Source organism: Meleagris gallopavo, chromosome 3, assembly GCF_000146605.3.
Source record: "Meleagris gallopavo isolate NT-WF06-2002-E0010 breed Aviagen turkey brand Nicholas breeding stock chromosome 3, Turkey_5.1, whole genome shotgun sequence".
NCBI lineage: Eukaryota > Metazoa > Chordata > Aves > Galliformes > Phasianidae > Meleagris > Meleagris gallopavo.
The window spans coordinates 54,242,595-54,258,935 of NC_015013.2; the positions used below are offsets into that span (position 1 = coordinate 54,242,595).

The 16,341-nt window shown below is 35.9% G+C and overlaps 1 protein-coding gene across 1 annotated transcript in view; it reads right to left on the minus strand.

The window, feature by feature from the left end:
• The window catches only part of LOC100544231 (coiled-coil domain-containing protein 178-like), an 18,589-nt gene extending 2,254 nt beyond the window's left edge, over positions 1-16,335 (minus strand). The window contains exon 1 of the mRNA XM_003205019.3: positions 16,194-16,335. Within this exon, the coding sequence (XP_003205067.1) occupies positions 16,194-16,307 (114 nt within the window). The 5' untranslated portion in view covers positions 16,308-16,335. The remainder of the gene's footprint in view (positions 1-16,193) is intronic.
• Between the last annotated feature and the right edge of the window lie 6 nt (positions 16,336-16,341).

The following is a 16,341-nucleotide window of genomic DNA, read 5'->3' on the forward strand; positions in this document are numbered from 1 at the left end:
TACTCTAAAGCTAGAGAGTTGCACTTCAGCTGGATGATCTGGAGCTCTAATTCTTTACCATTCCTTTCACTAAGGAGCTGCGCAGGCTGGGAACCAGGGCAGTGCCAATTTCAACTGATGCATCACCACTACCATCAATGTTTTCATGCAAACCCCTGGTTTCAGGGAGTCAGAACTTTCAAGAGAAGCAGACTGACAAATTGAAAGTAAATCCAATGGGCCACTGCTCCTGAGAGAGCCATGAGCGTAATGCTGCTACAAACAAATGCAGTGGTAATGAGATTTTGGGCAAAGTATCTAAATGGACGAAACTTACAAGATATGATAGAAAAACAAAAGAGCATTAAGATTATTTCACTAACATGCTGATTTTATTGTCAAAGATTTTTCTAAAGCTTAAACTCAGTAGAGAAAGAAGCTAGAAGGTACCATTTTTCTTGGCATTCTGGTTTCAGAACATGCTGGGGAACTGAATGCAGATCAATGATTCGGGACTTCTTTATATAACTAAAGCAAGCACCACCAGAACAATCTTATCAATATAAAATAAAATAATATGAACATATTTGTAAATTGTACTGAGTATGATTTTTAATAACTGATGTTTACAAGTAAGAAAGCTAATCATCAAATGATAGTTTATTAACCACACTGACCTGAATGTAAATTTAATAAAACATTGAAGATTAGATTGAATTGTCTTAAAGGAAAATTTTCTGTCCTGGCTCATTGACAAAATGATGCTGATACATCTATCTAGGCCTAAGGTTTAGCATACATTTGGATTCCCATTAACTGAAGACTGAGAGCTGTGGGTGTATTCTGTCACTCTTGAAATAGAAAAACAACCATACATGATATTTCTGATCTCATTTCCATGAATGATTTACATCAATGCAATAACATTCATGTAAAACAAATTTTCAGATTAGCTTGTAGATTTCATTGGGACAATCTGAATTTCAGCACAGTTGTTCCTGAGGAAATGCTTCATTTTATTCCAGTTTCCATTTCTATTACACACTTGTGAAACACTGGGTCATGGGAAAAATTCCACTTCTTTCCCTAAAAAAAGTTTAATTTGTTAAGAACGAAGCTGCATTTTACAGAGCCTATAAAAGTAAATTAAGTTTATGACAGTCATATGCTTTATTAATGCTGCAATAAAAAAAAATCTTTCATTATTTCATTTTAAAAACTGAAAACATTTATTTTAAATATATAGTGACATAATATATGGTCACTCATCTTCAATTTGCTCCATTAGGCAGACAGTATCATGTGCTAGTAGCTTGCAAATTGTTAGAAATAAAGACTAAAAATACAAGTCAAACTTAATGCTTGGTTTTCACATAGACGTAAATTAGGTGTAACTGTAATGAAATTAATGGATTTAAAACACAGAAAACTATCAAATTCAGGCCCTGAGTCCTTAATAGCCCTTACTAGTTTTTCATTTGTCAACTGTTCTACCTAACATATTAGAGAACAGCAAGGAGGTATGACATTGTTTCAGAAATACAGCAAAACTTTAAACTTGGGTAGCTTGATTCTTTTACTAATGACCCTTTTTAATAACAATTCATCTTTTCCCTGAAGCACACGTGGAAGCTCAAGAAAGTAAGGTTCTGCATTAATCTACAAACAGCTACAAGATCCACAAACAACTTTGCAAATACATCTATAGTCTCTGAAAAGAGATGTTAAAGCATCTTCATAAAACTGAGCACCTAGGAAGACATTTTGTTCTACTCAAGGTCAAGAAATATGGCAGAGAAGGGGAAAATCAAGGAGTGGCTTGCTCAGCTTTTCTCCATCATGTCCCCAGGACAGTTGTGTCCAAGCCATTTGTCTCCATTATGCAGGAAGGACAAAAAGCTGCAAGTGTTGCTTCAGAAGGAATCCAAACACACCCCATGTACTTGTCTCACCCACACAGAAAGTTGATTGGGCACCAAAATCATCCATCACTACTTTGTTCCAGTAAAAGATTATTTTAGATTATTTTTAAAAGGAAAAAATCTTTAGTATTACCTAATAGCAAACTGCTACTTCAGGACACAAGTCTATCTAATTGTTTTAAATTATTCCAAATAAAATTGAAGCCTAAGCGGGCCACACTTCTGTGTATTGATCATAGTAAAGCAGAAATCATACTGGAGAAACTGAAGTGCACAACTTCTCAATCTGAATGGCTACTGGACACCATTGCATCTGTCAGGGTAATGCTGATGCTGTCTGACTACTACAGATTGAGGTCCAGAATTATATACTTTCTGAGTGACAATAAAGCAATGAAAAATTCTGATAGCTTATATACAGGAAAAAAACTAGTATCTTTGATGATCAATAGAAGAAAGACAACCACTGACTTTCTATTCTTCAGAGAAAATGAGAGAATGCAAAGGGAAGTTGCAAGTTAATTCAGAAGATTACATCACCACATTTTAGCTCTGTAATCTCAAATGCTAATCCTACCTATCTAGTCATATCATATTCTTCATCATCTCCTCTAAATTTTCCCTGTTTTTTAGACTCTGCCTGTTAAGATGAAAGGAGTAGGAATTAAAAAGAATGAGAAATAAATGGAAAAGAAAGGTAATAATGTAACACCAGCAGTGGGTAGACTCATCATCTGTATAGGTCAAAGGAGTCAGTATTGAATGTGGAGAATTATTATTATCTTGAATTAAGTAAGATATTAAGATTTAAAAATGATCAGAATATAGGTGGAAGCCTTTGCTTCCATTACATATAAACATTTTAAATGGAACAATAATTAGATTATCAGTGAATATGTCACTGAAACTAAGAAAACAACAATGCTCAATACTGTCCCAGATATCTATCAAAGATAGAAGAAATGGTGCTACCAAGTCTTTTTGCCAACCTGTCTTTTTGCCAGTACAATAAAAGATTGTGTCTTTCACTACAATGCCTTTCTTATCTTCCTAGGCTAAAATTATAACAAAACACTTACTTTTAAAACAAAAAAAATAATTTTAAAGGCAAGGCAACGTAGTGAGAGGACATATATTATCCTGAGGAAAATAGTTATATATCCAAGGATGGCAGTGTATGCTTCATCATTGATTTAAATGGGACTAAATTCAAGAGTGTATTCTATTTTGCATAGTCCCTAAAGGTTAATTGAAGCATAGCATTAAATTTTTTTCTTGTTTGGTGCACTCTTTCATTTTCTTATTTTAGAAATTATAATAAAACTAAAACTGGTAGCTTTAAAAATCTGTGCCAAATAAAAAGTGGGATTTTCTGGGGTTATTATAGATAATTTAAATGCTCCACTAAAATTCCGCGATAGCAGTGTGACAAGCTGGCACGCTAAAGCAACTCAATGAAAAAGCTGTGACCCATCACAGTTTTAGAGGAGACTTAAACATAAGAAATAAACTGCTCTTCCTGAGTCTTCTACTCAACTTTTTGCCCCAGAGCCAAGCAGGAGAGCCAAAACCAATGCTGAGTCAATTGTTGATGTAGACTGCATGCACCTGCAGCAGTACAGTGCATACAGCAGTGCTGCATATCTCAGGGATGAGAAATACAGCTCTAACTGGTTTAAAAGAAAACTGCTTTTGTTAACATTTTCTTCAAAATTCAAAATTTTTCCTGAGAACTGAGTAATTCTTTAAAGCATAATCCTTCACACCCCAATCCCGCCACAAAAAGAAAAGTTTTTTTGTTGTTGTTTTTAAATTCCTTGTACAGACCTTCTCTGTCCCCCCTCTGTCTTCATCTCACAGACTTCTGCTATGCTATCACAGCACTCAGGCTCAGAGAAAATATCTCACTCCTTTTTGAAAAATACTTATGTGCCTGGTTGGAAACAGAAACCTAAAGTTGATTTTTCACTTCTTAGCCTGGAGTATCACAGGAGTGTATTACAGCACAGGGAGCATACTGTTCCACGCTTGGAACACTGTTTATAAGAAGGAGCAGCTCTAGGTTATGCACATCACCACTGCAAAGCAAAGAATAAGAGGAATGCATAGTAATGTCATGGCTTGCAACTAAGTGGTATTGCAACACCTTTGTTCACTTTCTGCTAATGGGTCCTTTCTGCTAACGCTTAATTGGGTCCTTCTGTACCACCAGCATCTCTCTGATGTCAGATGATGTTCCTGTGTTGTTTGTCAAGAAACAGATGCTCACTGATCTTTTCTCAAAAGAATACGGTTTCTCAATACATCTGAGAATCACAGAATCACAGAATGCTCAGAGTTGGAAAGCACCTTTAAAAGTTGTCTAGCCCAACTCGCCTGCGATGAACAGGGACATCAGCAGTTACATCAGGTTGTTCAGAGCCTGGTCCAACCTGGCCTTGAAAGTCTCCAAGGACAAGATATCCACCACATCTCTGTGCAACCTATTCCAGTGCCTCACCAGAACAGGTTGCCCAGAGATGTGGATGCTCCATCTTCCCAGAGAGATACAGTCAAAAGACATGATCTGAGAGATTTTAGTCTGCACATGCTTCAGGTATGTATATATGCTAGCAAAAACCAACCAACCAACCAAATAAAAACAATACAAAAGAGGCTTAAGTTTAGAAAACAAAACCAGTATTCAGGTAAAAAAAATGTCTGGGAAAAAGGCTGCAGTAGCAACATGCGGATTACATTGAATTTGAAACTGGAATGTTTTTAAATGATGTCTATGGAGAAGATAAGAAGTGGTTTTGAAGATTTTGTGGTAAAATAATGTAAAATATTTAAATATATCAGATACAACTTTGGGAGATTATAGTGCACGTTTCATGAAGTTTACTGTAGGGATTTTTCTGTGGGAAATGCTTGATTGAGTCAATCAAAATATGGAATAACTATTACATATTTTATAATTTCTGTACATGACAGTCAGGATTACATTCTGGTAGGTCATTTGATTCTCCGCAGGTGGCTCTGTTGGTTTCTGGAATAGTATACTGTGAATTACATGTTACACAAATGAAAGGCAGTTATAATTCTGGATAACATTGTATTTGATTCTACAAACATCTTTAGGCCTAATGCAAAGATTCCTTTGAATCATTTATCCAGCTAAGTGTCTGTGGTCCCAAACTCCTAATTTAAAAATGTTGATAAATGAAGTATCTCTTTAGCTAATAAATGAAGTATCTCTTTAGTTATCCTTTGTCAGCAACATTCATTTTAATGGAAAGTGAGTTTACAGGGTTACATGATTGAACTACTGAGCCAAGTCAGTGTTGGCAAATGATGGGCTAAATTATTGATGTTACACACTAATGAATTCTGATGAGAAATAAAATACAGACATTACATTTCAAGTGGTTCATAATTATTTTTGTACTTTAAAAGCAATTTTATTCTTTTTCCAAATCATACTGTTTCTGTAAAACAAAAACATAGTTAGTGATTATAACTAAAATTATTGAGTTTGAGGCAAAAAATGCTCCTGTAAGTTTTCTTATACAAGTATAGTGCTATTCACACTAGGACTCCGATTTCTTGTTATACTTCTGGGAGAGGATAATTAAATTAAATGTCTAAATTTTTAAACCGCTGTCTTTAAATAAAATAATCTACTTTGCAACGATGGTTAAGAGTTCAGCAGACGAGTTTATAATCTATGATATATCAGCATGTTTACTAGAGATGTTCTGACCTACCATAATTAATTCAGGTAACGACAAAAACAGAGGAGCTGCCAAAAAGGAGCTTTCAACATGTAAACAGTTCATCATTAAACCTGTGTTTTGATATATGTTTAAAATGAGTAGAAGGAGGTTACTCAACATCAGATAGCCCAAAGTGATGTTGCAAGGTTGAATCATTAATTTAAAATGTCATTTCTCTGTCATTTCTTTACTCACTGTACTGGATAAAGAAATTTATTTCTTGGGTATTACTTATAAAACCAGAGCTAAGCATTTGCTCATTTGGCAACATTACAACTTCATAAATTCTATCCTTAATCTTGTCTTCCTGAAAATAGACTTTATTTGACTTTTCTTAATTATACACTGAAGGCTTCTGTCAATTGCTGGAAAAGAAAATCTACAAAGTCTCACTTCCTATTCTCTTTGACACATAATAATTGAATAATCATCTCACTTGTTGGCTCATCGCTGCATTCTCCTGTTGTTCAAAATTACCATTGCTTTTCAATTGATAAGTACATAGAGAGCCTTGATGGTTTTGCGTACAAAAAGAATCTTGTGATCCAAATTACCCTTGAGAGGTTTGTCCGTTTGGACCAAAATCTCAAGAGAGGATTATGCACTACAGAGTCATCATAATACTCCTCAATATTAATTATAATTTGCATTAAACTTGAATCCAGCATCCAAATATGCATGGTTATACTAGTAAAAGTGCCTCAGAAACACAGCATTTTGTTTAAATAGTACAGTTTGAATACCTCTTTCCTCCTTTCTTCCTATATATATATCTATCAGTTGAGCTAGGTGGAAACATATACTACATTAACAGAGTCACAGAATCATTAAAGTTGGAAAAGACCACCAAGATTATCTAGTCCAACCGTCAACCTATCCCCATCATGCTCACTAACCCATGTACCTGATAGCACATCTCCACATTTCTTGAACACCTCCAGTGACGATGACTCCACCAACCTCACTGGGCAGCCTGTTCCAATGTCTCACCACCCCATCTGAGAATAAATTTTTTCCAGTATTCAACCTAAACATCCCCTGGCAGGGGCACAACATCAAGCCATTCCCTCTCATCCTATTGCTGTTACCTGGGAGAATAGACTGACCCCCACCCGGTACAAACTCCTTTTATGAAGTTGTAGAGAGCAATAAGGTCTTCCCTGAGCCTCCTCTTCTCCACACTGCACAATCCTAGCTCCCTCAGCTGCTCCCCATCGGATTTGTGCTCCAGATCCTTCACAGCTTCGTTGCCCTTCTCTGGACACACTCCAGGGCCTCACTGTCTTATTTATAGTGAGGGGCCAAAAACTGAATACAATTAGGTGTAGCCTCACCAGACCTGAGTACAGGGGAATGATTGCCCTCTCCTCTTCTTCTGCCCCCCTCCCAGTCCTGGTAACTAGCTGCATTATTTCTGATAAAAGTCAGGATGCCTTTGAACTTGACCACCTGGGCACACTACTGACTCATATTCAGCTGGCTTTTGACTAATACCCCAAGATCCTCTTGCTCTGTACAGCATCTCAACCATTCTACCCCAAGCCTGTAGTGATGCATGGGGTTGTTGTGACTGAAATGCAGGATCCGGCACTTGGTCTCTTTAATGCTCATACAATTGGCCTCAGCCCATTGATCCAATCTACACACAAACAATGTTTTCTCTTATTAAGGCAGTGCTGCACAAGAAAACCATGCCTTTCCTGCTGTTCAGCGCTATTGCTCCAAATCAAGAATTAGGGGGAAAAAAAGAGAGAAAAAAAGACATTATTGATGAGAAATGGTTAGCCTCTGAAAACAACAACAACAACAACAAAACAAACAACCCACAAACAACTTTCTACAAAACTATAATAAAATGCTTCAAGGAGATTTTGGTTATGTATTATGTGCTTCTCCATATTCTCTCAGATACTAATAGCACATCTACTCAAACCAAGACAGCATAGCTCAGCAAAAAGAATCAAAGATTCCTGTATAATTTACTAGGAAGGAAGAAAAAACTTAATTATTGCTGTATTTTCAGTTATTGCTGCTTGAACAACATCAACTATCTTTGTGTAATAAGAAAGACTCCCCTGAACTGTAGGAGCATTTCATACTATGAAAGTTGCAGAGAACCTTTTTTATAGGATCCATTTAACTTTTTTATATAGGATCAATTAAAATGCATTTATTTATAAATGTAAATATTTTGAATGAGTAAATATTGTAATTTGTTTATGCCGGAATAGGACTCAGTAATTCTTTTGAGTCTCTTCCAATTCAGGAATTCTGATTCCTTTTATTTATTTAGTACAGCTTAGCCAAAATACTAGATGTTAAGATGTTAAGAGAAAATTAAGTGCAAAACCAAGATGCTCCATTTAGAAATGCTAGAGTAACTATTATCTCTTTAAACTTAATCCAGCATATTTTGTTTCAGCAATTCAATACAAATTTTAGTTATTTAATTCAGTATGTAAAATTTATGTTACTTCAAGAATAAGAAACCTAGTACTCTTCAGATTCTGGGAAAGACATCAAGCCTGTCAACTTCAATCCTATTTGAAAAATTCACAATACATGATCCAGTGTTTTTATTCTGTCAAGTTTTAAACTAATTTTTTTAATACCTCTGCCAAGAGATACAGAGAAAAATCTGAGATTTAAAGATTGCTGTAGCAGCAACATGACTCAGTGGACCAATTTTTAAGAAGCTGGAAGTCACACAGCTTCTGCCTTCTTGCAGTTTGAGTTGCCCTGCTGATAATAAAAGCAGTAGAGAAATTAGATTTGCCTGTTCCTCAGATGTGACTGGAATTTTGTGTCCTTGGCCCACAAATGTAACTTATCAGCGTTGCAAGTGAAATGAATATGAATTCATAGACTACACTTCTGGATTCTATTTTTTAAAATGGAAGAATGATTTTTCTCAATGAGAAATTGTACAGTCATCTCACCAGCAGTAAAAAGTTAGATATTAAAAGTTAGTTACCTGAAGAACACTTTTAATCCTGTAACCATGTGTTTCAATAGTAAATATATATATATACATTTGTCAGCATGTTTTAAATTATTATGGCATTTCAGTGTTTGGAAGTTAGAAATTATAAGAATATGGACAATTATTATCTGGTAATATATGAAGATAGATTTCAGAAAGTGGTGGTGAACACTGAAGAAATATAATGCAATTCAATAAAATTAATTTTAAAAATAAATCTAGATTAGATGTCATCATTGTTTCATTTTCTGTTAGATCACTAATTTTAATACTCAAAATACTGCAATGTATTTCTGCACAAAAATAAAAATGAAATTAAAAATTAAAAATGTACACCTGCAAGCAAACTCAACAATTCATTACCACAATAATTCTGAACTGTGCTCAGATTAACATTAAAAATATGAGACCAATTTTTTAGTTGGCAGAGATCACCTCCTAATCTCCATCACTAACGGGAAAGCAGCAGAACTATCCTCCAGATGATGATTTTGGTTTCATAAGCATAAATGTTCAGCTGGTCTTTTTCTTTCTGCTATAGACTACAGCTTTTTAGGTGCCAGTCACATCTATAAGTGATTTCTTACATATTCCATTTACTTCATTTACTAAAACTTTCAAGTGAAGCCATAGAAGAGGCGGCCAGTTGGGGCCTCCCTAGGCATGACTTGCATGCCAGGAAATGTTTGACGTTCTGACAGTCTTTAGGCACAATGCTTTGAAAAATAGAGAATTTATGTGGATCAAAAAAAGCCTGGTGCTCTAGTGTGCAAGAGGCACAAAAACCTAAATGTAACAATTGTGTGACAAATACATGCAGTTCAAAAGTGAAAAGGAAGTGATGCCAGAGTAAAGACATCAGAATTTGGCTATGTCACAAACAAAATTACAGACTGTAAAAATGACACAAGGAGATCAAACAGAGTCTAACTGTATCTTGGAACTGAGATTACTCTGAGATTACTTTTCACTGTAGAAGAGTCCCTCTCATCATCATACAACAACAGAATAGACGTTTATAAACACTTTTCTTCTGTCTGTTCCATGGCAATTTTTTTTGCCACTACATCTACACAATAAGTAAATTCAAAAAATTTGGTTGCTTCCAAAATCTGGTGAGAGTCATGAAATGAATCTACAAAAATCTACAGAAAAAATTACTTTAAAGATTGAAATAAAACTTGAGATCGTATTTTGAAGAATGTCAGGTGTTGTAATTCAAAATTCATTTGAGAGGACAGACATATATTTTTAGAAAATATTGGATGCTGATTTCTATGTTTATTGAGAAAACAATAAACAAATTTTTCCATTCAAAAATCAACTTCATAAGTAGAAGTGAAAATAGGTATCTTGCTGGTCTCAATTCTCCTTTAACTGTGCAAAAGAAATATTTTATAAATGAACAATAAAACAAGCACAACTTATCTTCAAAATTGTAAATATTTACTATGAGTAAGCGTGACTAAACAGAAAAGGTTAGAACTAATTAAAAGGTATGTAGCCATGTCCCTTAAGAAAAGTTATCTGTCATCTACCCCATATGTCTCCAAGATAAGGCAGAAACAGCAAGACTGCTAAAGTGAAATCAGCAGGCAAAAAAGATACAACTGAGCGTAATCAGTGTAAATGGTGATAACTCAACCAATAACAGAGAAAAATAAAAGAGAAGACATAGATTTTGAAGAGCATCAGCCCTGGGGGACACCATAACACACCTGTGTTAATAAGTTAGAGAACAAAATATGTACTTAAATTGACTACCATCTGACAGATAAGAAGCAAGTTAAGAATGATTGGTTTTCAGAAGAAAAAGGACAAACCCTGCTTGAAATACACAACGCTGTAGTTGGCCCTGACCCTAGTGGAACTGCACTGACTCTTTCCTGAAAGGATGTTGAACAGGGAGCCATGAAAACCACAGGAATTTTACTGATTTAGGGAAACATTTCCTCACGTAAAACATACTATCCACAGAGATGTACTTGGTAGATTCAGCAAAGTACCATAGCCTTAGAAAAAAAATGGTCCGTTCTATGGAAATCTCTGCAAAAAACTGTCCAAATAAAGGCAATCCCAAATGGACAAAAAATTATTTTTTACTGTAATCTAGTGTTGTTCAATAGAGTGGAACTATTACAAAAACAATAACAGCTTATAAGTTAGCCAAAACATTTTTAAATATTTCAGGTTAATCAAGGAACTTGAGTAAAACCACGGAAAACATTCAAATAATGAAAGTATTCTGGAATCAAAATGACAGTCTGTGGACTGACAATTTCTGCTGTGGATTATGTAGCAATTTCCACTTAACCAGAATGGATAAAACCACTTCCCTCAAAAAAAAATTATACTTTGCCCTGGTATGAACGGCTGAGTAAGGTGTAGATCTACGAAAAATTAAACCAATAATCTTGTATTGGTTAAAAAGATACCTTTGTGGTGCCACCATCAGGAAAAAATATTTAAATGTTTTAAAGCAACAATCTTTTCTGTTAGCACTTTGGCCCCCCAAATAATTTTGACAGAAATATAGTCAAGATAAATCACCTAAAGGGATGAAGTAAATTGAAGACTGTCAGGATTAAAGTACAGTCACAATCCTAAATAAAGCTACATCTGCCACCATACATCATTTTTGCAATTAGATAGCTAATTGAACTTACTCAAGAGCCAAGTTATTGAGACTCCAAAATGTTATTGGGAAAATAAAGTCACTGACTGAATGAATACCGTGCCTGTACACCTCTGGAGAAAAGGTTTTATTTTTTAATTCTCAGTTTTATTAAACTAAATAAATTATTTTTATTATTTACTGCCTGATTAGGAATATATTTAGCAATTGCAGAAAGATTTTTGAAGACTGATGTTCTCCAGCAAACTATAGAATGTGCAAACCACTGACTGCAATGATGAATTTTTTCACACGTTGCTCTGTCACATTTCTTCAAACACCAACCACAAAAAATCTCCACACAGCTTTTATTTAAAGACAAACTGTCACTGCTTTCAGCAATAGTCTTTGCTCCTGTCATTTTATACATGTTGTCCTCCAGCTATTAACTCCTGCAATGGAGCTTATACAACTTTCTTTGATGGTCATGATAGAAACAAAGTCTCTTTTCAGAGCCATCAGGCATGTACATAAACGACCTAGAATGAAGCTGCAATCCAAGAGTAAAAAAGGAATTCTGAAATCTTGAAATGGGTTGGAAAAAGGTAGAGAATAAGATGAAATAGTCTTGTCTAAGAAATAGTCCTGCATTTTGTTCTACAAAAAATAAAACAGATGAAGAGCCAAAACTGAAAGTATAAATCATGCCAGCCATTGATCTCTGCTCTAGAAATTAAATTAATTGTCAAGTTATTTACTCCTTGCTATTTCTTTGGAATAATCTTTTATTACTTTTATAACAGCACAATTTAAATGCTAGGTTGTTGTTGTTGTTTTTTTACCAGAAATATATTCTCTAAGCATAAGGACACTAAGTAAATGGTTGACCATTCCTATATCCTAGGTAAATACTTGAAATGTTGAAAAAGAAAAATTGCCACAAGAATCATGTTAAAACCTGGGAATACACATTTATATAATTGAATGATTTAAATAAGAAAAGCTTATTAAAAATTTAAATAGCATTTTGTTTTAAAAAATAATCTATTAATGCCAGTATGTAGAATCTAAACTACAGACACTTAGGAAAAAAAAGTGCAGAAGCTAATTTTTACTAGAAATTGACTCCCCTAACTCTGCCATCATGGTGCACATTGTTGATGCTTTGGGCAGTAGGTCCTGTCTCCTGTTACACAATCATAGTGAAAGCTCAGTGAGCATATGCTCAGCTATGCTATTTTCTACTACATACTGAAGAATGTTCTCTGGTTTTCTTTCTTAGATCAGAGATCTGAAAGGAGATGCCTCCAGAATCTGGTCCATTCTGATTATGATTTCTGATCAAAGAAATGCTGCTGGTGGGCCAGGCAGACCAGGAACATGTGCAGCCCATGCTAAAGCTGGACAGAAAACCAAGCAGGTGAGGAGAGACTCTTCAACTCTTTTACTCTACATATAATAGCGGTAAAGCAGAAAACATGGCTCTAGGGGACGTGATGTTTGAATTGCTTGAAGTCAGTCTAGCACAGCTACTGAAATGAAGTTTCCTAAGCAGAACTCCTTTGTTGAAGTAGCCATCATGGTCTGTACTGAAACACTTATCCCTCCAAATTTCATGCGTGCTTCACTAACAGAGTCAATGACTAATGACTAGAGGCAAACCTCTTCTACTGATACATACAATCATGGAATGGCTTGGGTTGAAAGGGACCTCAAGGATCATGGAGCTCCAACCCCCCTGCCACATGCAGGGCCACCAACCTCCACACGTAATACTAGACCAGGCTGCCCAGGGCCCCATCCAATCTGACCTTGAACACCTCCAGGGATGGGGCATCCACAACCTCTCTGGGCAGCTTGTTCCAGCACTTCACCACTCTCTCTGTAAAGAACTTCCTCCTGACATCCAACCTAAACCTTCCCTTAACTTAAAACCATTTCCACCTGTCCTGCTATTACCTACCCTTGTAAAGAGTTGACTCCCCTCAGTTCGTTGCTGATAATAATTAGGACTGGTACTATACCTAACACTTTCCGAAGTAAATTTGAGACACCAGACTTAAAAGGAGCTGGTTATTGTTCTACTCTTAATGGAAAAATTTTAGAGAGATTTAATTGCAAGCATCTGCACTGTTCAAGTTAACACTAACTAAAGCACTTTGTGATTAAATGGGATTCCTCCTCAGGTTTTGCTTTGTTTGTTTGCTTTGTTAAGACTGATGACTAACTCCAACCAACACCTGTTACTAAAAAGATCCTCCTCACTAACAGGCACTGTCACTGTCTCATCCAGGCCTTGGTGCTTCCCTCTGGAGCACAAAGTCTTACAGATACTCTGGAAAAGGAAATGATGGGAAGGCAGGCCTAGACTTTTAAAAGTAGGCTTAGAAGTGTAAAATAGTAATGACGAAAAATTGGTGCCTTCCAGTCTGAGGCCAGTCTTGACTTTCAAATTACAATTTTCCCAGAACTCTGCTGCTCCACGTAACTGTGGAGTGCTGCTAGTTAAAAAGTACCTGCTGGAAAGGAAAAAAAAAAACACCTACATTATCTACTTTTAAGTCTCTCTTTGGATCTCACCCCGATCATGGCTTCTGTTAAATATCAGAAAACACTTAGGCAGCCAATGTACTGTATCTACTGCCTCTTCTAATTCACTCTTCCTTTGTGATTCACCTTCTCCTGTTTGCTCTAGTCAATGCAGTTGCTGTAACACAAGCACCATGAGCTGAAATCACCTGCGTGCCACATGCTGCTCAGCACAGCAGGTCCTCAGCCTCACGCTAACGTGAGACGGACATAAGAAACAGCAGCAAGCAAAGTGCATGTCTTGCTGAGAGGAAGGGGGAGAGGAATGGCTGTCACACTTCTGGAAGTGCCTGCTACTGTGCCAAGTGTCATCAGGGTAAGAACTTAATTAGCAGAGGGTAGATTGATCCGAGATTAACACAAATACAACAAAGACACTGGTCCACATGTAAATAAATACAGTAAAATATAAAAATGTTATGCTGCTGAGGGAAAATACACTTCTATATACATTAGTAATTGCTCATAGTTGAACTAGTTTCCATTTTAATTTTGTATCTTTTCCTTGTTCATTATTCTAATAGTAAGTTATTTTCAAGCAAACTGCATGAAAACATAACATGAATATTAGAATAGCATAACTCTTGTCAGAGAAGGAAGCCACGGATAATGAAAATGGGCAGAGAGCAGAATGCTTTCTAGGTTCTCAGCAAAAGGTTGTCTCTGGTAATGCTGAGCTATTCACCTCTGAACACCCCCAAACATTGCAGGGGTTCACATCTAAAAGCTTACCAGAGGCCCACCTGTCGTTGGTTGGGTTATTCAGGAAGAGAAGATTAACAGACATGGATTCCCAGCATCAATGACATACATGGAAAAAATTATTGCCAAGGTGAAGGATTTCTGCAAAACTAATTAATTAAAATATATAGTAGTTATTGACATAATGTTCAATGACATGTGAGGTTCATAGTACACATATTAAAATACTGTGTAACAGTAGACTAATGCAAAGATTCATGTGTGAGGACACCAGCTGCCACCTGTGGGTTCCACGTCTTTGTTATTGTTATTCATGAGCTATAGCCTGCACATCGATCACACTTTTTCTTCACTCACTACTGGAGTAGCTGAACACAGGAGAGAACAGAATTTATCACACAGCAAACATCAAAAAGAAGCTTTTCCAGTATTTCAAATTCTAAATGAGAAATCTGAATGAAGAAGATGTAATTTTCCACTTACCTCTCATCACTGGCCTGCAAATGCAAATGCATACAATTATGAGAATATTACAAGTATAAAATGTGATTGTATTTTTATTGTAATTTTTAAAATTGAATTTCTGATTTTAACATGACTGTGATTTTTGACATCAGTACCACATGTATCTCAATTTGGAATTTTATAATAAAATCCTCTCTATCCCTTAGTGAGATTCTGGAAATTGTCAGTGATGCTGGTGCAGTTTATTGGAGTTCTACAACTTATTCAAGTTTGGTTTACTTTAGTGCATCAGATATTAACAGGGAAATGCAATTATATATTATTCAAATGTAATGATACTGTTTGCACATCATAGAGCAAAGCCTGTAAAAATGGCAAAGCGAGGTTTACAAGAACATGGCACACTAAAGCTGCATCAGCAACACAACTTCTTTTGTGAGAAATAAGTCTAAAAAAATTTTTCAGTTTAGTCTTTTTAAAACCTTTCAGAAACGCCATCTGGTTATGGCCATTAACTATGGGAAGAGATTGAAAGGAGTGGCTTTACAGAATTGTGAGTAAGATACCATTGCACAAGACAAAAAGAACATTCAAACCACATCTTACAGAGTAGTCTTTTTCCTTAGTAAATACATATACAGGGGGAACAAGTCATAAAATGAAAAATAGTACAGGGCTGGAAACCATTTTTAAATCTTATAACCCCCACAACGTTATCATTTTTTATTTTATTTTTAATATATAAGGGAAGGTATAGTACTTCTGAAAAACAGTCCCATGCTAAAGAAATTAAATATGAATACAGTGAAAATGACAGTATTGTTTACCATGAGAATATTATTTGCAGACAACAGGAAGGAATAGCATTTCTAAAACAACTGAGAAGCAATTCTGATGCTGCTCTGTGTTTCAAATGTTTATATCCAATGTATTTATAATAATCTTCTCTAAGGTTGGTGAGAAATAAATCTCATCTTCCCTTTTTTTTTTTTTCTTCCCCAAACTATGCATGGTATATGTGCTAACTTACTGAATTCATCCTTCATGCAATTCCAGTTTATTAAAGAGGTTAAAAATTTATAAAACTCTGATGGGATATGGTTTTAATGCTTCATCACACTACCCATCATTTGCTTTTCAATCTAGATCAGAATGATCTTTCCTACTTCCCTGCAATCACCTACCTGCACAGCTAATATTTTCTGAGCGTTCTCCTGAGAGGCCGCCTGGATCCTCGCCAGCCCAGCCTGGCCATGGAGCCCGCGCAGCCTCAGGTACGCCGCCAGCGCCCGGCGCATCCTGCTCTGCAGCACCCACAGCTGGAACCGGGCG